The 24,963-nt window shown below is 45.7% G+C and overlaps 1 protein-coding gene across 1 annotated transcript in view; it reads right to left on the bottom strand.

Moving 5' to 3' along the window:
- The window catches only part of C4_1H8orf34 (chromosome 4_1 C8orf34 homolog), a 984,673-nt gene that overhangs the window by 250,426 nt on the left and 709,284 nt on the right, over window positions 1-24,963 (bottom strand). Inside the window, exon 10 of the mRNA XM_086965849.1 lies at window positions 877-950. Within this exon, the coding sequence (XP_086821975.1) occupies window positions 877-950 (74 nt within the window). The remainder of the gene's footprint in view (window positions 1-876; window positions 951-24,963) is intronic.

Here is a 24,963-nt window from a genome sequence, read left to right as displayed (position 1 = left end):
TACGACAATTATCTTTGCCACACCTATCAGAATTAACCGGGGCGCTTGAAATCGAGGCCAGTGTTCAATAATAATATTATCACAGGTGACATATCATTGAGTTAATGTAACTCAAATTACAATTCTAAATGCCCTTTCTTAAGTTATGCGTGCACATGCCTCACATATAATATTCATATTTATTACCATATATTCTATTTCTAGAGAGTACTGGTATTTTAAAAAGCAGATGCAACAACTTTTGAAATAGTACTTGAGCTAATGTAAACATTGTAGTCCAACTTTTGTTATTACAGTTGCACGGAAAACCACATGCTCTTCAAATATGACCTAAAGTACACAGTATCTTTTCAGGACTGCCAGGCTAGTCGTGTGACAGTTCAGTGGGATGAGGTTTCACAGTTCATATACCTACATTCCTTAATTTGACGTGTCTCACGTCATAACTCAACGATATGGGTTAACCTGTAGGATGCAGACGGACACCAAGACCACCCTTAGAATTCACAGTGTTTGAAAATTAAATAATGGGTTTAGAGGCAGAGGTAAAATATGTTTCTTGATACGTCATCTTCTGGGGGGAGGAGCGCTGCCAAATATTTCACCCCACCCCCCTTTCTAAAATAGGGCAAGATAGTTGAGCACTAAGCTAAAAGGAGAGTATTGCATTTGTATGAGACATGTGCACATATATCATTTCAAACGTGCAAGAATATAATGCAAAGTTGAGATATGTAAAGCTAGCAGACTGTAATACTTAATAAATGTTACTGCAATAAACATCTTGCCAATGCTGCATTCCACTGTGCACTGCGCTCCTCTTCCAAGGGCCTATCTGGGCCGCTGGAAAGGGTATCAGTAACTCTGTCTACTTACAGGTCCCGTCACTTGAGAAGCGCTCTCGAATTCCTCCTCGTCTTCCATGCGCGTTTCCACCCCAGGCACAGAAGCTGTTCCAGAGACAGAAAAAAAGCACAATGTCACATCCGCAGAACCGGCCCGCCACAATTAATCTCTCGACTTTGTCAAGCTCCAAGCGGGCCGCCACATTTTTACAGGCAGGTGACAGACCGGGGTTTGGGTTACACTCGAAATAGAAATTATATTGTGTCCCTTGAAAAGATTTTACGATGAGTGATGCCTTCTGTAACAAGGGCTAGTGTTTCTAATTAAACCACACTTTAAGCAATAACAAAAATTCAAGCAGATGCCGATGGGATCACAGCGATAGGGCTCTCTTTGTTGTGTACAGGATCAAAAATTCAGCAACTTTCAATTAAGCAAGCAACAGGCCATGCCAAAGCGGCCATTCACATATTTAGTTGCACAAGACAAGAAGACATTGAGGGTCTGAGCATAATTACAATAACCTTAGGTTACTGCAGCTTACTGTACCAACAGTGAACCTATTTGCTGCCTCTTGCCAGGGTGCCTTCTGGCATCTTCACTGGGGAACAGAAGAGCCTTCCATTTCTGTAGAGACTCAAAATACGGAATGGAATCCACTGGCTGAATTTACTCAACAATAATACTCACAAAATGGGGAAATTTCACCCGGAGCATTCTACTTTGTGTTTAGTGCTCTCTAGAAATGGACGATTTTCAGTTGCTTCCAAATTATAAGCGGGGCCATAATCTATTACATGCAGTCGCAGCGCAACGAGCCGCGGCCCGTGCAAGTAGGAGCGTTGGGGTCGGGTGGAGGAGGGGATTTCAATGGACGATGTTGAGGAAAAATTATTTATTTATTGAATTTTCCCTCTTCATCGTCCATCGACATCACCACCCCTCCCCCACTACCCCCCCATCTCCCCAACCTGGCCCCACCGCTCTTACCTGCACGGGCCGCGGATGAGATCAACTGTACATTATCGGAAGAACACGGCCCAAACAGGTCCGTTTAATAACACAGGCTTCAGTGTGCAAAACAGTGAATCATTGTTCCAATTTCTTTAATATAAAGATAAGAAAAAAATTGTACACATTAAGATTCTAAATTAACAAATATGTTATTAAGGGAGTAACTAGAAAATAAAAATACCCCCTACTTTGAACCATAACTTCTATGGCACGTGGCAGGAAAAAGAGAGTGCACCCAGCTAATTACCACGCATATTGCATCATTCATGACATGTTCTATGACATCATTGATGACATCACTGCAGAATCTGAAATGATATAATTGATGGCAGCACTGCGCAAGGCGGGGGCTCAAGTTATAGTTACCTTAGGGCATGAGCTATAGTTACTTGAGATAACTATAATTGGTGAATTTCAATGGCTTTGTTAGATCCAATCGGTATTTTTCAACTGACAGTTTCACTGAGATATACAATACCTTTAACATTAGTTATTTTCATGAATTTCTAAATATTGTTTTTAGGGTCAAGGCGAGTGGAGAATGGCGACATGGAGACTCACCAACGAAAAAGAGGTGGAATATCTGCAGACAGCCACAGCCCAATATTTTTATGAAAATGCAGAGTCGATGGTGAAGGGGTGGCCACTTTATGGGGAGAGTAAAAAGACACAATTAGGGGTGTGATTATCTCTGGGGACGTGGGAGACAAGCGTAGGAGGGGGGAGTGTTGTGCAGAAGTGGAATGGGACCTGCTAAGTTTAGAGGAAGAGAGTGCATGGCCCTCCACAGTTCCCGCAAAGACACATCTTCTTAGTAAAATGGAGGAATATGAATCTCTGGTAACAGATGAGGTTAAGCTGGATTATATTGCACAGTTGAAGTGTTAATACAAAATAGGGGAAAAGGCGGGCAACATGTTAGCATGACTCAGCAGGTGGGACCAAGGTACAGACCAGATAAAGAACATTCTGGGCCCTGATGGGAGTTTAGTGGTGGGCTCCAGGGCTATTGCAGAGATAATGGGGGCATATCTGAGAGACTTCTATGGGATTTTGGCACAGCCGACGATAGAGGACTGCACAGATTTGTGCGGGACTGCCTCTGTTGACAGCTGGGGCATGTAAGGTCACTTGAAATTGAAGGCAATTTGACTTTTGAGGAGTTGCAATGGGTGCTGACCCAGTTACAATTGGGCAAACGCCTGGCCCCAATGGCCTGTTGGTAGATATCTTTGGGAAATTCCTCACCTCCACAAGATGTCCATGGAGGCATCTCAACGGGGCAAGCACCCTCAGGGTATTCATCTGGTGACTATAACATTAATCAAGAAGGCCAGGAAACTGACGGATCAGTGGGATTCATACTGGTCGATATCGTTTGCTTAACGTGAATGCTAAGGTGCTCTGCAAAGCATTTACAAACCGCCTGTGGGGAGGGATCCTGAACTTGTTCCACCCTGACCAGAATGGCTTTATGCCTCGTAGATTAAGATGTAGTGTTGTTAGATGCGAATACAGCGTTTGACTCAGTGGAGTGGGCGTTCCTTTTTGCAATTTTGAAGAAAATGGGTTTTGGGCCCAAATTTTTGCTTTGGGTTGGGCTTCTTTATGGGACACCCAAGGCCAGAGTTAAGCTGAATGGAGTTCTTTCCCAGGAGTCTCTTATAGGCCGGGGAACCAGACAAGGATGCCCCATGTTCCCAATGTTGTTTGCCTTGGCAATAGACATGCTAGCGGACTCGATTACAGTGGACCTGCAGTTGAGGCTGAATAGGGGGGGATGCATGGGAGGAAGGATCTCCCTATATGCATATGATGTCCTCCTATACTTGGCGGAGCCGGAACTGTCCCTGGTCCGGGTAGGGGAAATATTTAGCATATACAGTAAGTATTCATGACTGGGTATTAACTTGAAAAGTCCCTCATATTTGCCCCTGGGACATGGGAGGTCTGGGGTGCTCTCCCCATGCCTCTAAGAGTGGTGTGGGGTTAATTCTTCTACCTGGGTCTGTGGATATCGAGGGATGGTGCTGAGTTATTATGAGGATAACATGACCCCGCTATTGCGCAGATTGGAGGTGGATGTCACCCACTGGACGGACCTCCCGCTCTCATTGATGGGCAGAGTAGCGCACTTCAAGATGATCTTTTAAGATTAACATATATTTTGCAGAACAGTCCCCCCTGATACCGGGGGCATTTTTCAATAAATTCAATAATTATGTGAGGACCTTGTTGTGGATGAATGGATCACTAAGTGTGGCACTCTGCGCCCTCCAGAGATCCCTTGTGATGGTGGAATAGCCCTGCAAGGTGTCTGCAAATATTATGAGGCTGCACAGGTCAGTATTGTGAATGAGTGGGCATATATGGCATTGGAGGATCCGCCCTACCAACATGAACATGGAGCCTTAGGAGCCAAAAGCTATCTCCATGCCCTTTATAGTGGCAAAATTAGCCAATTGACCTGTTGGTGACACAGTATGTGCAGTTTCGAATACCCTCCAGAAAGAAATGGGATGGGGAAAGCGATTGACGTCTAAAACCCTTCTATGGCTGACCACGAGGTTGGGGGCAGTTTTTGCTCTGCAGAAAATGAGATCTCATCAGTCTCTTCATTCTCTAGGATGTGGGATGCAAATGGAAAAGTACAGTGTGATCATCTTAGAGAGGAATATGACATGGAACCCACACAACTTTTTTAAATATTATCAGCTGTAGCGCGCCCTGTGGAAGAGAATAGCTCCAGAAGAGGAACAATGGAAGAGTCCCTCCCTTGAGAGATGACTCATGGGCAGCCCTATGACTGCCAAAACAATCTCCCTTACCTATAAGACACTCATGAACAACACGCAGGAGGAGTTAACGCGCTTAAGGGAAAACTGGCAGACATATGTGAAGGAGCTGGAGGATGAGAATTGTCAGGAAGCGCTGCAGTTTCCTGGTGAGGTGACCATACATGTGAGATTCTGTGTGATCTAGTTTAAAGTTCTTCACAGGATATATTACATGAGGACACTCTTGCATAGAATTTGTAGAGCAGCAGAAGATGCATGCCTGCTGGGTTGCGGTCAGAGAGGTCCTTCTTCCACATGCTGTGGGAGTGCCCCAGGACTGGCACGTTTTGGGTGAGGGTGAAAGCTCGGTTGGAAACGGCTATTGGGGAGTCCACTGCAAGCCAGGTCCCATTGATGTTGTTGAGGGTGCGGGGAACCTCTGAACTTACCACCCATCTGAAGATCTTGAGGAATCTGGGGGTTTTACTAGCAAAAAAAGAAATTGCGTGGAGATGGGTGAGCACAATGAGCCTACTATCACAAGACTGAAACAGGGAGATGAATGTTTGCTGTGTGTGGGAGAAATCAGTATACGAAGGTCAGGCTGCCCATGGAAATTCGAGAGAATGTGGGGGGTGGCCTATGGAAGAATAGGGAAGGGGAATCATGATGCTTAGTGGTGGACATCAGGTAGGTGGTGCAGAGACAGAATATCGAGTAAAAAATATCTAGTTGCACAAATATCGAGTCATTAATATTGTGGTTCAGAAATATCGACATTAAGAATATCGTGTTCAAAAATATCGACTTAAGGTAAGTAATATCAATTAAAAAAAATATTGAAGTGTTTAATATTGTTTGAAAAAAATATAGTTGTTAAAAAAATCGTTTTTTAATTAATGTTATGTATTTTAGTATATATTTTATATGTATGTGATTTATGTTTTTATATAAGAATTGTTTGTATTTTTAATACGTGTCTTACATTTTTAGTAGTTATTAATTTTTTTTTATTTGAATTTTGCAGTTTTAGTTCCGTTGTGGGTTGTGGGTTTATACGGGAATAGGGTGGGAAGTAATTTATTTATGTTACATTTATTGATTATGTTTTATGTATTAATCTTTGTTTAATTGATATGTTAATGTGTTAAATGTGTAAAGTAATTTAATATTGATTATTTAATAATTGGTTAATTAATCTTAATTGGTAATTTATTATGGAAATTGTGTAATTACTTTTAGGTGTGTGGTGTGGTGTTTATAGGTGTAAGGTGTTTATAGGTGTAAGGGGGACATCACTGAATCCCGCAAGGCCAACATGCATAATCTTAAAGGCTTTTTTCCCTGTGGGCATTGTCACGCTTTCAAATTTACCACTTAGTCAAATAATTCAATATTCCTGGCAATAACAGGAATAGGAGCATAACACAGTTCCTTACTTGTAGCAGCAGCTTTACCATCTATGTCTTATAATTTCCATGCAGGCTACGGTACGTAGGCAGTATGATCTTTATGGTAAAAAAAGAGTCCTGGAACATCTAAGGGCCATTACCAACAAGGACCTGCACTACCCTATCGCCAGACATTTTTAGGAACATCATCAATCCAACAGCTCTGTTCTTCGTTTCATTGCCATAGAGCAGATTAACTTGGGCAACAGAGGTGGCAACAGGCAATTAGCTCTGAGGAAAAAATTATCGAAATGGATATTAGAGCTAGACACTAGATTCCCCGAAGGGCATAACCAGGACGAAGAATTAGCAACTCGTTTGCATGAGGATTGGTTGATGTGTGTGGCATAAGTCTCTCCATGACAATGTTTACTGTTTTCTACTTCTCAATTGATATCTGTTTTTAACTGTATATATTTATGCTGTATGAATTACTGTTGCAAGAGACGTAATTGTGAACATTGAACTAATTGTTTTTCAGTCTTGTCCTTTTTACAGGAGAAAAGGAACTGACCCACCACACAGTTTGGACACTTTACAGGTTTCCTACCCTTTTCTTCCCCAGGCTCGGGTTTGCACTGAGATCAAGATAGGAGACAATTTAATTCCATTTACTTTCATTTTCTATTGATTTCATTCACTTTTGAATGAATACAGTTATTGTTTTTACATTTGTTATTTGCACTGGACTAACAGCTGCCACTTGGCGCATGTATTGTTCAGAAAGTCTAAGCATGTCTGTGCGGTCTCAAATGTATCACTAAAGCAGCCAAACTGTCAGACATATGTATTGCTTTACCATTTCTAGTCAACAAATCTACAGGCGCTATCACGGAATTAGGCACTTTGTTTTTTTAGGTACACTGGCACTAGTCCATCAGTATTGCTTCAGATCCGTTTGTGCTACCTAGACAATGCAGATCCCATGCAGGTGTATTTGTCTTCACACTTGACAATACCTTCTCATGTCTGTCAAAAGTGGTTAATAAGATCATGGTGTTTATGCCATTTGGTGTGAACCTTTGCACAATCGTGTAAATGCTTTTTCCATATACAGGTCTCTGAAGCACACAGGTTTGCTTACACTCGATATTAGACACTAGGGCCACATGTATCATTCCAAATTGCGATCGCAATTTGGCTTATGGTATGTATTAAAGAAAAACTGCCTCGCAAAATAAGGAATCGTAAAATTTGCGATTCCCTATTTTGTGATTGCATTTAAGGAATCGCAAATTGCAATTCCTTAAATGCAATGTAAGAGGCAGAGAAAAAATTCAATTTGGCCTTAACCCCTTCCATGCTCATGACGAGCTCAGCTCGTCATGAGGCACAGTTGAGCTGTGCTGATGACGAGCTGAGCTCGTCATATAACATTGATGTTTATTTTTTTCAGCACAGGGGAAAAATAACCACAGCAGCGATGTGGTTAAGGAATCGCAAATTACCACCAACTTCAAGTTGGTGGTAATTTGCGATTTCTTTGAAAAATACACTTTTTATCAATTTTCAAAGTGCCATGTGGAGCACGTACATGCCACATGTGCACACATACACATTTCAGGGGTGGAACAGGGTGTCCTTTTGACACCCTGGCACCCTTAAAATTGTATTCTCAATTTGCGATTCTCTAATTGAGAATCGCAAATTGAGAATGTCTTCCCATTCATTCCTATGGGCCTATAGGCCCATAAGAATGAATGGGGAGGTATTCCTTAATTGTAAATCGCAATTTGCGATTCGCAATTAAGGAATATGTAGGATTCGCAAAATTATTTGCAAATCCTACATACATAGCATTTTGCGATTCGCAAAAAATCACTATTTTGCAAGACTTTGACATTCAACAGTGCTCGGAGTCATGTGCCACCTGGGTTGGGGAGAGAGGCCTTGGGGGCATCGGATATTACTGAAATGTTTTGGTGTGTTGTTGTTTGAGTATATGTTTCAAAATCAATAAACATGTTATGTAAAAACAAATTTGATAACACAATGGGCAAAATCACTTGAGCGACCATCCATATTTCTTAGAGATTCAAAGCTAAGTCAGACCTTTATACAAATCCTACACAAGGTGTAGAAATGGGTGATCCAGGATAGACTTTGCCTAATAAGTTTGTAAATGCCCACAGAGCTAATAGTTTACTTATATTTTCAAACTTTTCTGCAGTCCATTTCCACCTTGAGTATGGTCAGAAATAATACATCCAATGCTGGAAGGGGAAGACAAAACAAACCCTGACTTAAGGCATTTTAGGGAAGAGATTTCTCCATAAGAAAATACATCTTCCTAGCGGAGAAAATAAATTTGATGTTGCAAATAGAATGCTCACTATGCAATAGGAATGAAGCTACTCCCTACTGACAAATCCCAAGTAGGGTGAAACTGGCCAGGGGTTGCTTGCGGGCCCTTTTGGAGGGGGGCTTCACCTTACAGTTCAAAATAGACTGTTCCCATGAGGAATTGGGGTAAAAGTCATTTGCATAAGGGGGACCTTTCTTTAGAGTGGATGGTGGGCAAAAGTGATGGATTGGAGTGTGGACCCATGCAATTGTCAGAGGCTGAAATTAATGTAAGCGTTCATCACCTTATTGTTGAAATTGCAAAAAGAATGGTATTTTCTCCTGCATTAGGTACACATGTGCAATTACACATGCAGAAATGTTTCCTAAACCAGAAACAGAAATAGAAATTCATAAATGGGTTTTAGAACTAGAGTTGGAGTGCTGCTACTGTTGCAGTTTTCCTTAAAGTTGTGATTCTGAACTCAGACTACGTCAAAATACTGTGGGGACAGATTCACGACTATGTGAATTGGCCTCAGCTCTTTTTATGTCGAGCTGCTCTAAGGATACGGCCTCTTGCAGCTGACCAGGACTTTTTACACGCTCGTGCGTGTGTGTTTTTTTGTTGCTTATTTTGATTGGGCTCTGCGTGCTGTCTTTCAAAAAAGACAGCACACAATTTGGCAAAGGCGGGTGAATGTCCCGCCTTTGCTCTGCCCACTCCCTAACCAGTGTGGTTACCCACACGGGCAACATCTGTTTCCAAGTCAGCAGTGACCTTTCCATGCATTCCCAAGTTAGCTCTGTAATTTCATCTTGTTTCTTATCCCTCCGTCTCATTCGCAAAATTTCCCGTTTTTTTACCACTGAAGCCCTCAAATCCATCATTACAGCCCTCATCACCTCTCGTCTCGATTACGGGAACGCTCTTTACTCCGGCATCCCCGCCTTTGAAATGCGCCGGCTTCAGGCCATCCAAAACCAGGCCGCCGGCTCATTTTTCACCTCCCCAAATTCTCCCACGTCACGCCCGTCCTGAAGTCCCTTCACTGGCTTCCTGTACGCTTTCACACTTCTTTTAAGTTAGCCTGCCTAGCCTTTTTAGCCTTCACCCATTCCGCCCCTCTCTTTATCGTTTCTTTGATCACTCCCTATACTCCCTCTCGCACTCTTCGGTCATCTTCTCAACTCCTTCTTCAAGTTCCCCGCTACCGTAAAGCCCGTATCGGTGGCACCCGTTTCTCGGTTCTGGCTCCCCAGTATTGGAATAGTCTTCCATTATCTATCCGTTCAATCCCCACTTACCCAGCTTTTCGAAAGGCATTAAAAACCTTTCTTTTTCTTCAGGCCTTCCCCGGTTAGTCCCTTCGGTTGCATTGCAGAATCCGTCTCTCCCCCCCTCAGCGCCAGGAAGCCGCTCGGCCACAGTGCGCTTTATTAAGTTCCTTTTTTCATTTCATTTCATTTCATTTCATTTCAATTATCATGCCCAGACACATGCGCGAAAGTTGAAAACAGATGGGCTGCTCCATCAAACAAGCGCGTGCGCTCTCGCGCACCTCTTGCGGGCTTGTTTTTGTAACAAAGGTGCGGCAAGGCGTGCCCTAGATATGGGAGAACAGTGTGTGGAAGAATCCCCCTCCCCAATTTGGCTCTAGTTGCGCTTCTGTCCTGACATGAGTGCTGGTGTTTACCTTAAAAATAGCTCCTTGTCTATTTCTCTTCATTGGGTTGACTTTCCTTTGAGCGCGCTACTGGGCATAAATCCTGCTATTCCCTTTTCTTAAATTTGAAGCAGATGAGGACTTTTGGATTGCAGACATGGGCCACCTTCTTATTGAGATGTGCGAATCTAATTCCAGTACTGGAGTGAGACTTTGCTGCCACTTGCTCCTCAGCTTACAGTCTGTTTCTAGAGAAGGTAAACCGCCTGTTACCAAGAAGGCATAACTGATCATATACACATCACTGGCTCTCCAGGTCCGTATGTTTTTCGCATGTTTAATTCAGCATCTCATGTTTACTTAGAGGTAGCGATTGACTGTGTGGTCGTCTCTGGTATTGCTCAAGTTGGGTTGATTTCAATGTTGTCACGTGCTTTCATTAGGAAGAGGTAGGTTAGTTTGAAATGTTCAGCGTTCAAGAGTTCACGCAGTCTTTGTTCCGGCCATGACAACTTTCAATTGAGCTGCATGTTGCAGCTTAGAACTGTCGGTAGCTACATTCTGCCTTCACTCGTGTGAGTACACTCCTATGACCATCTGCTTTAAATATTGCATAATCTATTTTTCACAGGGACACTGAATACTTAAACGGTCGCAGCATAAGCAGTAACAGAATCATTTTCAAGTGTTTCACTGAGACGGTGGGAACAGCACTAATAAGAATACTATGCCAAGCAAGAGCAGCAAACTGGTAGACTGATGTATTTTATCCACCGTCATTGCAAAAATCTCATCAGAGGTTAAATATTTGCTAAAGAGATTTTGGTTCTGTGGATGGTCAATTTTTTTAAATTGTATTTCTTTATTTAGAGGCAGTAGCTGTGGGTATCAGAGTGCTTTACAACATGTAAACAGGCAATAAGGAAAACAGAGAGACAAAACGAACAAGCATTGGCATAGCCAATAGGTCTCGCCATTGGTCCCTCATACGTGTTTAGCCATGCAACAGTTGATGTTGTTGCCCCAAGGATATTGTGCTGCATAACTAATTACTTATAAGGACCCAAAGGCGAGACCTATTGGCTATGCCAATGCTTGTTTAGGTTGAGCTACAGTGTGCATGTGCTGTCTGCAAGCCCTTTTGTAATCAAAGAAAAACACTTTTTCCCCGCCTGCTACTTACCATCGGTTCAATCCACTGTTGCTCTTCATTGCTGCCTCCTAACTCATTGCCTTTGCTGATACGTCACTTCCGTTCAAGGCATGGTGCACCGGTAAAGTACAGTTCCCATATGCTTTGGTTCTTCAGCTGTTGTGTCAGAAAACTCTATTTCCCGTCACTACTTGTTCTTGACGTGCCTGAGTTTCCTCCTCTCCTCCACTGACTGTGTCTTCCCCTGTAAGTGCATGCTTGTTTCCTCCAGAGAGTTTGCCTTTTTTCCATGTTAGTGCCTCGCACCCTGATGCCAGTTTGTTTGCCTTTCCTCCTGTGAGCTGGCTCGTTTTCTCAGGTGCTTGCTCTGCCGGGTGGCAGATTCGAGCCCTGGCTAGCCATGGGAACAGGGAGCTGATGCAGCCATTAAGGCTCCTCTCCCCGCCTGCCCTCTCTACGAGCAGTCTCCTCAAACAGCAGCATGCAGATCCGAGCCCCCGCAACCATTTATTGCGTCGAAGATTCTCTTGCCGTGGGCATTTCAATTCAAAGCAATCAAACCATTTATGTTCCCAAGTATTGTAACTTTTTCCAATCTGCACCCTGTTTTTCTACAATGTACCATGGGCCTTATTTATGAAGGCCTTGCATCAGTTTTGCGCCGCCGTGACTTTTTGTGACGCACCAGGGGTGTAAAAAATGTGCCTCGTTGCGCCATATTTAAAAAGTGACGCATCTAGGTAGATGCGTCACTTTTTAAACCCCTGTGCCACATTATACCTGCGTCAGGTATAATGTATGCAGAGGGGGCGTTCCCCCGCAAAAAGCCTCGTAATAGTGACGCAGTGAAATCTATGAAATTTCACTGCGTCACTTTTAGGACGCTGTTGCGTCAAAATCTTGCGCCTCCCTCACAACAGGCGTAAGACTGACGCAAGCACTTTCACATGGGGCTTTCCCCATGTGAAAGGACGCATTGCTGGAGTTGCGTCACTTTTGTGACACACTCCAGCAATGCATCACTTTTGCGCTTACAGATACGTCAGAAATACTGACGTATCTGTAACTCCTTGCGACATGATGCGTCATACATTAAATATGACGCATCAGGAATGTCGTAAGGAGTGCGCAGTGAAAAGTGACGCATCGCTGTTTTCACGCAGCGATGCGTCGCTTTTCATAAATGAGGCCCCCAGTGTGTACGTTTGTGAATTATCTTAGTTTTTTTATTTTAAGCTTGTTCAGCAAAATGACTACTTGCTGTTATTGCAAAAAACACCCTTTTCTTACATTACACGTTGTGCAAAGTGAGTGCATGTTGCCTGCGTGTGTTTTCTGGAAGCAGCCGGAGTTACTGTCTGCAGTTCTCATGCGTGCTTCGTTGGGCTGTAGGAACAGTGGGATCTCTTGCCAAGACCATATCTGGATGGATCAAGCCCTAATGTGCAAACAAATGCCAGTTGCCAGCATCAAGGCGGTGATATAGGTTAACCAGGTTTCAATATTATGAGCACCTACAGTAGGGATCTCCTATAGGTCGATCAGGAGTCACCAGTAGCTCTCTGGCAAAGTCGTGCTGCTCATTCCCAAATCGGCGGCTTAAGAGAAGACAATCCAAAGGGTAAACCGTGTTTCTTTAGATTCCACCCTGCCCTTCCATGCATGCTCACCTTGAAAAGGCTTGCAAGTATTTTCTGCAGTAGACAAAACGCTGGTACCACGCAAGACAGCTCTCCAACAAATGTCCATCCGGGCCCCCCCACCACTCTTGGTGATTCCGCAAACTACATGCCTCTGCCCAGGAACAGTGGACTTGGTTGTCATGAAAACATAACTTTTTGTTTCTTTTGTGAACCACCAGAATATTTCTCTCTTCCAATGTACTTCAAAGCAAAATATGGGCAGCTGAGCAGTCACAGTTTACAGCTGAACTATCTGAAACTGACTGAAGTCCTGCTCTCCATTGCTACATCTTCTAATATTTCTCTCCTCTCTCCCTATTTGTCCTATTGCTACATCTTCTAATATTTCTCTCCTCTCTCCCTATTTGTCCTATTTCTCTCTGTCCGTCAGTTTTTTACTGTCTATTGAGCCTTTCTCACCTCTCTCATTATCAGTGGCATCACTAGGGTTGGTGTCACCCGGTGCGGGTAACTCATGGTGTCACCCCCTCACAACTTACCGGATGGACCAACTCACCCTCTGCCTGCACCATGTCCCCTCTGTCCGCACCATCTCTCCCTCTGTCCACACGATCTCCCCTCCACAGCACAATTTCACCCCCTGCCTGCACCATCTTTCCCTCAGCCTACACCATCTCACCCTCTGCCTGTACCATCTCCTCTCTGCCTGCACCATCTCCTCTCTGCCTGCACCATCTCCCCTCTGGTTGTACCATCTCTCCCTGTGTCCACACCATCTCCCCTCCGCCTGCACCATCTCTCCCTCTGCCTGCACCATCTCTCCTTCTACCTGCACCATATCCTCTCTGCCTGCACCATCTCTCCCTCTGCCTGCACCATCTCCCCTCCACCTGCACCATCTATCCCTCTGCCTGTACCATCTCTCCTTCCACCTGCACCATCTCTCCCTCCGCCTGCACCATCTCTCCCTCTGCCTGCACCATTTCTCCCTCTGCCTGCACCATCTCACCCTCTGCCTGCACCATCTCTGCTCTGCCTGCACCATCTCTCTCTCTGCCTGCACCATCTCCCTCTCTGCCTGCACCATCCCTCCCCCTCCGCCTGCACCATCTCTCCTCTGCCTGCACCATCTCTCCCTCTGTCTGCACCATCTCTCCCTCTCTCTGTACCATCTCTGCTTCTGCCTGCACCATCTCCCCTCTGCCTGCACCATCTCACCCTCTGCCTGCACCATCCCCCTCTCTGCCTGCACCATCCCTCCCCCCCGCCTGCACCATCTCCCCTCCGCCAGCACCATCTCTCCCTCTGCCTGCACCATCTCCCCTCCGCCAGCACCATCTCCCCTCCGCCAGCACCATCTCCCCTCCGCCTGCACCATCTCTCCCTCCGCCATCACCATCTCCCCTCCGGCTGCAACATCTCAAACTCTGCCTGCACCATCTCCCCCTCTGCCTGCACCATCCCCCTCTCTGCCTGCACCATCCCTCCCCCTCCGCCTGCTCCATCTCCCCTCCGCCAGCACCATCTCCCCTCCGCCTGCCCATCTCTCCCTCCGCCATCACCATATCCCCTCCGGCTGCAACATCTCACCCTCTGCCTGCACCATCTCCGCTCTGCCTGCACCATCTCCCCCTCTGCCTGCACCATCCCCCTCTCTGCCTGCACCATCCCTCCCCCTCAGCCTGCACCATCTCCCCTCCGCCAGCACCATCTCCCCTCCGCCTGCACCATCTCTCCCTCCGCCATCACCATCTCCCCTCCGCCTGCACCATCTCACCCTCTGCCTGCACCATCTCTCCCTCTGTCTGCACCATCTCCCCTCCGCCTGCAACATCTCACCCTCTGCATGCACCATCTCCCTCTCTGCCTGCCTTATCCCTCCCCCTCTGCCTGCACCCCTGGGCACTGCGAAACACAGCCGATATTACAGAAAGCGATTTCTTTTAACTACGGTATTACTTGGAATTTGCCATCTGTTTTTGTCTGTGGGAATTTCAATCTTGGGAGTTTTTTGGGAAATTTCAGTCCATTGTCTGCCTGAATTCAGTGACTAGCAATACCGAACCCTCTCATTTCAAGTAACCTCTTCCGTTCCCAGAAAACTGTTTTCATACCCGAGCAGTGTTTTTCTTTGACTTATATATGCCCAATCAGTTTAGCACCTCGATCTCTGCACTGCGATGATTTTTTTTTTGTGCTTGCTTGTGGAGTTTTTCACGTGATGGTTTGAAAGTGAATTGCTTTCATTTACATCATTAAGCTCCTGCCGGCCACAGACTGAGCTGTGTTACATACACAGCCTAACCAGATGGATGGTGTCACCCCATGTCAGGGTGTCACCCGGTGCGGTCCGCACCCCCCTAGTGACGCCACTGCTCATTATCTCCTTTTCTCCCCCACTATCTTCACTTCTGTTTTTCTGCTGTCAACCCTCATTTCTTCCTTCCACTTTATTCCCTCCTGTCTATCGTTCTCTACCTATGTATATCCCAGTCAGCAGCCTCACCTCTGCTATTTTCTTTTCTCTTCCTCCTACACCTATGTTTCACCACCCACTCTACCCCCAGAATGTACCCACTTTCTTTTCTTTTCTAATCTCCTCTTTTGTCTAATCACCCACAACCTTTTCACCTGCCTTTCTCTCTGTTTCAACTCTGCATTTGCTTCTCTGTCTGCCTTTAACCATGCATTTTCCCTTTGACTTTCTACTTATAATGGTCTATATCTCTGTGCCTCTCTCCAGACTGCCAACCCCTGGTTCTTTCTGTGTCTCACTCCCCGCAGTTACTAACTGCCCCGGCTTATCGTTGCCAAAACAGTTTGCTCTCGAGTATCCATTTCCCCAACCTTGCTTCCAGCAACAGGCAGTACTAGAGTGACGTTTTAAAAATCACGCAGCAATTCCTTTAAACAAACCATGGGGAAATAGGTCACTAGCTCAGCCATTTAAAATCTAGGCTGTGTTTATCCTGGACACATGCAGTCATTTTAACTGGCCTGTCCGGCTTCACGGCGGCCCCCTCAAACAGCCCTTTCTTGCATTGGCTCAGGGGAGTTCGTATACACATGTTGCTTAATCAGAGATAGAGTGCACGTGATCTCTGGTGGGGCCTGCCTGCCAGGGCACAAGTCCTATAAAAAGAAGTGGGGGACTGACAATATGCAAATGACCTCATGACGTCATTTGCTGAACGTGTCCTGGTGTCTGAAAATTACACCAGGACATGTTCAGCATATTTCTGTGGGGCCTAGCTTCTTTGCAGGGGGGACGGCGTCCACCCTGTGAAAAGAGTGGGGGGACGCGTGTACCCCCGACTCGAGCCCTGCTGCCTGCACTCTCTGTTTCCATCACAAGGGTAGATGGTCTGTCTCTGTATTTGCGTGACATTGTTTGCCTTCTTATTGGACACAGTGCAGCACATTATTACGTTTCTCCCAGTGGTATTTCTAGAAGACGACCAGCACAGTGTACACTTTTCCATGCACACAGCACTCTGGTGCCAAAAATCACTTAGAGGACTTTAGAGGAAGTTAGACTCCCACAGTTAATCAATCAATCAAATCAATCAGGCTTTATAAAGCGCAGATGCCCTTGCCCGGTGTTGCTGCACTTATCTTTATTCAAGACTGTTCTGACCTCCACGCCTCTTCAGTGGATAGTTTGGGATTTTAGATTCTAAGTTTGTTTGGCTGTCGCTTGGATGCAAGTTACATAGAACAGTTTACATGAAAGTTTGGTTCTCTTTTTATTATGCTCTGGCAAGTTTAATGCTGTGGATTCATGTTACTATTATGGAAGCATTCTGCTTGTGAAGCTGCTGGTTGTCAGACCTCAGTGTGGGCTATACTTCATGATTTGTTACAGCAACTGTGTGTTGTTTATTCTCTGCCAGAGCCCCTTCAACCAAAACTTGAAATAAGTGCCAATTCAAATGCTTGTAAAGAAATACATTTACTTCTGGAGGGCTCTTAACATCATTGCTGGAACCACATATATCCACTCCAGAATACATGGGTAAAATACATTGTCATTTACAATGCCAATAGCTAGTCTAACTCAAGCAAATGCGAGACCTATTTCATTTCCAATTCTTGTTATGTGACTGTGATTGAAGAAACATGTATGAGGTTCACAAGTGGCACATGGCATCTACAGGTCATTTCGTAAACTGGTGATTCGGCAGTATATCTACGTTTCCACAACATAAATGCCAAAAACATACAGAAAGGGTGTGGTGCTGAGTTGGTGGAGGCCTAATGTGCCCCACATCGCTTGGTAATCGTGGAGAAAGGCAACATCTACTATGCACAACAGCGAACCCAGAACTTGATGAGCCAGAGATAATGTCAATAACACCAATATATAAAGATCACAGGGGCATCATCTGCGCATTTGAAAACTGTTTCAACCCCAAATGTGGCTGATGTGGCAATGGCTCCAGGGCGGATGTCGTTCCCGTTCGTTTGAGCCCTATATTTCAGTTTATTTGAGATGCATAGAATGAATGCAAGCTCGTAAATACACGCGACAGAAGTGCACACAGCAAAAAATGTGTTAACATTCTTTTAACTTTAGCAGGCTTTTAAAAATCATTTTGGTAGGATATCACTACTACATACATGAAATACAATATCACTGAAAGGTGTTCAGTACGAAAATCTGAAAAACATTCTTTTGCTTTTTATTTTCTGCCTTGATTAAAGGGGCTGGTATGTACAGTAATTAAGAAATAGGTGGGCAAAATGCCACTTTTCTGCTTCCTTTATTGTAAGGTTTGATAATGCAGTGAATGAACTACTGGAAAGGTTCTAAGCATGACTTATTTTCAAGTGGAGCAGTATGTCTTATCTGTGTGATAATGGATTGTTTGTTTTACATTCTGGGCATTTTTGCTATGAGGTCAAATCGTGCCTGAAAGGAGCGTTTATGGGGGCGGGGCCCAAACTTTTACAGAGCCCCTATGTGGTTTCCGATCAACGGAGCAGCTCATACTTAAGAAAACATCTAGGCTGGGGTAAAAAAGGAAAACATACTATTTATGTTGAAACTGGGGTTTCTGATTGTCAGAGTATTCACCCTGTACAAGCAGGAACCACCACTCTAGTCAGGGTAAGCTAGATATGCACTAAAAGATAACCTGTGCTCACCCTCTGGTAGCTTGGTACAGAGCAGCCAGGCTTACCTAAAGAGGCAATGTGTAAAGTATTTGTACAACCCATACCCACAGTAACACATTGAAAACATAACAGAAATCCTGATGGGGAATAACCTCAGTGGCATAGGGTGTGGCCCCATGCAAATCAGGGTACTGCCTTCCCCTTTGTATGTGTGCTGTATTACAGCCTTGGATGCAGGGGCAAGGATGTTGTTGGGACGTGCACTGGCTGTCCATTAACTATGAGGTGCTGTACAACCATTGAGGCCTAAGTGCACTATTTAGAAGAGGAGCATAGGGTTCCCTGGCAACCCCAGCAGCAGCATCCAAGGGACATGCAGTAAAACACTATACCCGCCTGCAGGGGCATCCCTGACCGGTCTTCAAAATGTGGACAGGCCCACTGGCAGTGAAAGATGGAGTGGTGGCTTTATGCCATTTCTCCAATTTTTCATTAATGCGCTCTCCTCGTAGCTGGTGTGAACTGGGAGAACTTGTGCTTGCAATGGAGAAAGTGCATTTTTTATGCATAATCAGAAGCACTGAGGGACAGTGCATCCTGTATCTACTATGTACCCTGTTTTCAGACACACTCATGAGCCATAGTGTAGAATGGAAAACAGACTGTGTTCAATTTCGAAAGATTAGAACCAAGGAGCCTCATGTCTGTACAGAACGATCAGCAGGTTCTAACGGGTAATTATTCTGATGTAATTTCCAGCTTGCATTTCTACCCTACAACATCTCTTGCCCGTGTAGTATTTCGCCTACTAATTGCTCCACAGCATCACACATGACTAGAAATGTTTTCATGTTGAAGTGCAATATGACTATTATATTTATAACTGACTTGCCTTTATTGAGCTTCCTACCCCTAATGAGACATTAAATCAATTTTGCTGAGGGCTCATGAGAGTGCTATTAATGGAAAAGCGTGTTTCTGTCTTGTTGCCTATGTGAGTAGGAATTTGATAACTTGTGTGAGGACCAGTGTTTTGTTCTTACTGGTCCTGATTCACAGAGGTGAATATACATGTGTATTTTCCTTAAGTGTAAATGTAATCTTACATCTAGTTGTAAATCTCCCTCTTTTTGCAATTCAGCATTTCAAGTGGAGATTTACATACATGTGTAAACAGTCATGCCTCCACTCTCTCCAAGGACGGGGAGAAGACTCCTGCAGTTTTATTTATGGTTGTTTTTTATGTTCCAGGTAGTTGGCCGATATGTCCACCACCGGGTTCGAGAACTCCACCAGGTAGATGAAAATCTCCCTATGAATAACTATATGGAGATTTTATAAAGTGTATTATTTAAAAAAACAAAAGAAAGTACCATGTATATGTAAATTAATGTAAAACATGTCTGGTTACCTGGAAATAATAAAATACCATTTTACAAACAGTGGGGGATAGTCACAAGCACGTGTGTTAAACATCACCAGAGTTTGCTAACACAACTTTTCACATCGTAGCCTATGGCGGGAATATCACGCCATGTCAACGTGGAATTCACAACACAATGGTACGATGCGATATTCCGCCGATAACGCGGCCAATTTCAGCGAGACAACAATCTCGACGGAGATAAAAAAAACTAATCACAACACAGAAAAACGTGCGATGAGCTCATTCATGTAAGTAAATGGTCTTCTTTAGACCTGTGAAGTACTCGGGTGCGGCTGTGTGTGTGCCGGGAAGCTGTCTCAGTCCGGGCTGACACCCACGATGTCGGGGGGCTGGGGTGTTTGCGTTGAGCATTCGTTGCAGCAATGGCAAATGAAGGAGGGCGAAGGTTAGTGGAGGATAGGAACCCTCCGTATGGTGGGACTTCAAAGTGATAATGGCCAGTCCTCCCTTGTCCACCGTAAATCCACATGGCCCCCACGTAGGTGCTGGAAGGGCTGGGAAAAAGATTATTGCAAAACACACAAGATGATGATGGACGGAATTTTGCACAATGGCAAAACATCACCCTCAGTCACAGATCTGGGTTTAATCCATCGTTATTTTGCTCACCAAGCCACCCCAGTTCAGACATGGCCATATGCAAGGCAGTCTTGACCCTGTGCCTCACGGGAACAGTCCAGACCGAACTGCCAAGCCATGTCTTCCCTGGACCGGAATCAAACATCCTAGGACCGGTTTCTGGCTATCAGCCTTCATCAGCCAGGATAACTTGATTCCAGTGGTGTAGTGAGCACAGGACCCACGTCTGGGCATACCCTTTCCACATAGGGTGAACAGCAAAACACACAAGATGATAGACGGAATGTTGCACAATGGCAAAACATTCACCCGAGTCACAGATCTGGGTTTAATCCATCGTTATTTTTATCACCAAACCACCCCAGTTCAGACTAAGATTATTGGCCAAGTCTCTGCACAGCATTCAATTGCACCCCCAGGTTCATCTACAGGATGTGCACTTCAGCCATGCGCGTGGGGATGTGAAGTAGGCTGGCACCCCAGCCTCCATGCAGCTGTCCTCCGGCAAGGCACCCTCTGGGGTCCTGCTCAGATCCTCACACCGGGAGGGGGAGAAGGAAGAGGAGGGGGCCGCTGAGACCAAATAAAGCACGGCTCTCCAAGTCATGAGGGGTTGTTTGGGCAGTAAAATGGGGGCAGCCTCCCTACCTCCACTGCTCTAATGCCAGGAGTGATGCCAGCGTCCCCAGCTCTTGTGTCCCATAGGGCCAGGCCCCTCACCACCACTCCTGGGATCTGCTGCTTAGGGCAAGGCTTGCTCCGCCTGGCTGCCAGTGTCAACCACAACTCCGATGCTGCAGCTCATGCATCTCCCAGGATCGGGCCTCCATGTGTCTCTGTGCCCCTGTTTACTAGCCCTGGTCTACAGCCGATGTTAGCCAGCACTGCAGGATACATCTCCCCTGGGACCCAGCCTCAGTCGGCCTCTTCAGGGACCGCCATACCATGCTGGGCAAACTCCGCTCGCCTGCAGCAGCCACGCCCTCTGCCCCTACTGCATATGGCACCCCACCCAGACATTGGTCTTGTGTCTCCACCAGCAGCCGGGGAAGAATGGGGGCACAAACCAGGAACCTGTGGGTCTACCCGTGTGGCTCTTGGCTGTGTTCCCTTTCATGCAGCAGGTAGTCGTCCTGGATAACACCAGCAAAAGGCATGTGTAAAATCCCTTGTGCTAGCGCGGCTTATCACCTGTTTTTGTTTCGATTCACAGATCTGGCAGTTCATTGTGAAAGTTGTGATGTTGTTTTTTCGTGTGTTTTTGCACAGGAACGCCTATTCTGCATTACATTAGAGTTATTTGGTGGTGTCCACTGTGGAGAGATACATTTGGGGGCAGTTATCACGGGAATACTGGTGTTGTCTGCAGTTTGCACTAGCTTGTGAATGGGGTGTTAATTCTATCACCACTTTTGATGTGGTAAAGTGGGGATAATTCGGAGTTAATTCCTTATGAATATGCCCCAGTGTCTTTTCAGATTGAATTTGCGTTCAAAAATAAATTGAAATAATTCAAATATATTAAATGTATAAATATTAATTTATAACCAATGATATAAAAATGTACTCTCACTCAGTACCTATTCCCAGAAGGAACTTCTAGCAGCTAGAGCACTGGCCAGTAGCTGTTCAGTCCATGGGCTACAGGATTTAGAGGGTCCCTTTAGCTGCAAACAGTGTGGGTTCACATCTATGGTCCCAGAAGGTGTGCAGGACTGTCTTTTTCCCTCAGACAAGAGTTTGAAAATTTTTCATCTTAACTGCCGCTCATTGGTCAAACACTGGGCGGATGTTTATGACTTTCTGGAAACCGAAATGCCGGATACCCTGTTCTTAACGGAGACTTGGCTCTCGGAAGACTCAGTGGAGATCCCAGGGCTGGCACTTCTGGAGGGCTATGTCATTCACACTCCTAATAGAGACACAAGAGGTGGTGGCATAGCAGCTATTGTGAAAACCGGCTATGCCTGTTCCTTTACTAAATGGCCCATTGTAGTCTGCGAATGTGCCTGCTTCAAAATCACCTTTAATCCCAATTATACCATGACTGGGTTACTAATATATCGTCCACCGGGCCCATCCAAAGCCTTTAGGGAAGCGTTCATTGATACTGTCTGCACCTTGGTGGCCAACTCTCCCAATTTTACGATCTTGGGAGATTTGAATCTTCATTTTGATAACCACGCTGATGTGGATGCGGTGAACTTAATGTCGGACTGAGCGGCCTGCCAGTTGGACTAGCGGGTTCCTGGTCCCACTCATTCATCCGGTCACCTGCTGGATCCAGTTTTTACCAACATTCCTTCCCTGACGACTCAATCTCCGGTACCCATGACCTGGTCTGACCACTTTTTGGTCCCTTTGTGCATTCAGGGAATAGTTCCTAAACGTAAATTAGACAACTCCTATTCCTTAAAACGCTCTTGGCATAAGCTAAATTGCGATCAATTTGAAACCCTACTTTTGAGCTCCGTCCCAGAGTTGTCGACAGATCCTGACAAAGCGTATTTAGCCTTTTCTGACTGGATCAGTCAGCTGCTAGATATGCTGATTCCAGCTAAATGGTCCCCTAATCGCATGTCCAAGTCTAATCCTTGGTACAATGAAAAGCTACCTTTACTGCAAAAAATTTGCAAAAAATTTGAAAGATCCTGGAGAAAGGACTTCGACCCTCTATCTAAAGCGTACTATCGGGATGCAGTAAATACCTGTCATTTTACAGTGACACTCCTGAGGCGGAAAGCCGGGAGTCAGTCCCTTTTTAAAATTGTTGTGATTCCTGTGTTTTAACAGTGCCATTACCTCCTGACATCTCTGGAAAAGCGGAAAGCGCCGCTCTCACCTGGCACAGAACGCTTCACTCGCGCCTCGCTTTGCCCGCAGGCCACACCCCCTTCGGAGGCCACGCCCCCAACTTCCACTATATTGGGACGCTGATGTACGAGCGCCGCCATTTACAGTGACACTCCTGAGGCGGAAAGCCGGGAGTCAGTCCCTTTTTAAAATTGTTGTGATTCCTGTGTTCTAACAGTGCCATTACCTCCTGACATCTCTGGAAAAGCGGAAAGCGCCGCTCTCACCTGGCGCAAAACGCTTCACTCGCGCCTCGCTTTGCCCGCAGGCCACGCCCCCTTCGGAAGCCACGCCCCCAACTTCCACTATATTGGGATGCTGATGTACGAACGCCGCCATTTACAGTGACACTCCTGAGGCGGAAAGCCGGGAGTCAGTCCATTTTTAGGTCTTGTGACCTATCAATGCGCATGCGCATTGAGGTCACGAGACTATAGGGCTTTAAACAGACTTTATCTAACTGGCGATTTGGTGCTGTGCCCGTGGCTTTTAGGTCAATGCGCAAGCGCATTGACCTAAAATGCGCGTGCACAGCATCAAATCGCCAGCCATCTGTTGCCCAGCTTGGTGCCACTCCACCCCCTGTCGGATCAAAGGCTTTCACGCCGAGCGGCCGTGCTTTCAGTTTCACGGCCGCTCGGCCGGCCGTGTCTCCTTATTTTTTTTGCTTTGCGTCCGAGTCGGCGTGCGCAGGGGCTATCCGTGTAATGCTTGTTCTTTCTGTTGCCGGCTTCGTCCCATGATGTAATTTCACATATCGATAAGACGTCTTCGCTCATTCCTCCACCCACCTCGTGCTGTTTGAGTGATGAAGAATATTCCAGTCACTGGCTGTTTTACTGGGTTTTTTTTCACCGTCTTGTTTGTTTCCTTTCCCACCCCCACCTCCTACTCTTACCTCCCAAACCTTTACGGTGGAAATAAAGTGGGCTTGTTTATCAGCGTATTTTTCATGTTTTATGTTTCGTTTCAGGAACCCTGTCCTTCTGCCACTTTGAAAATGTGTACATCCTTAGTGATACGTTTTCTGGAAACGGTTGTTGATCATGCCCCAGCGTACGGTAACTTGCGCTACTCGCCTTTCAGTTCCCCCAGCAGCATTTGTGACTAGTAATAGCGGAAGAAAGCGACCGTGTTTTATCCAAGGAATGTTGAGTATTCCTGCCACACACTTGTGCTGTTTTAGAACTGTACATCCCAAAGAAGCGAGGAAAATATTAAACAGATGACGTTTCATGGTTTCGTGTTTTTGTATTGTTATAACTAGAAAAGCGACTTGGGATACATTTAGATAAAGAAACGATTCACTATTTTGTTTTCTTTATACACGGTTTTGTGGTGTTTTGTTTAGTCTTTTTATGTAGTCCTCTTTAGTGGGATTCAAGCAACTGTGCGATTGGGCAGAGTTTTTAGTGGCGTAGTTAGATCAGAATCTTGCCAAAATGGCAGAAGTGTTTCCAAATCTTGATTGTTTTGTTGGGGGTTTTTTGTGTTGCGAAGGACGGGATTGCAAAATCTTCAGAATACTTTACCTGGATTTTGACCGCGCCCTCATCAGTTGTCCGCACTTCATTCTCCATGAAATAACATGCCTCGGTTTAACGACTGAAATCCGTGCGTGCCTTATCCAGAGTGTGAGCTACAAAAACATGACATCCACCGCATCCACCACCACCACCACAACCACCACCACTACATCCACCACCACATCCACTACAACCACCACCCCATCCACCACTACCACCGCATCCACCACCACCACATCCACCACCACTTCCTCCACCACCGCATCCACCACCACCACAACCACCACTACATCCACCACCACATCCTCCACAACCACCACCCCATCCACCACCACCGCATCCACCGCATCCACCACCGCATCCACCACCACCACCGCATCCACCATCACCACATCCAACGCATCCACCACCACCGCATCCACCACCACATCCACCATCACCACCACATCCACCACCACATCCACCATCACCTCCACATCCACCATGACATCCACCGCCACATCCACCACCACCACATCCAACACCACTGCATCCACCACCACCACCGCATCCACCACCACATCCACCACAACCACCACCCCATCCACCACCACATCCACCATCACC

Source organism: Lissotriton vulgaris, chromosome 4_1, assembly GCF_964263255.1.
Source record: "Lissotriton vulgaris chromosome 4_1, aLisVul1.2, whole genome shotgun sequence".
Lineage (NCBI taxonomy): Eukaryota > Metazoa > Chordata > Amphibia > Caudata > Salamandridae > Lissotriton > Lissotriton vulgaris.
Note: the sequence above shows the minus strand (reverse complement) of the source record. Positions and strands in the feature narration are given on the sequence as shown.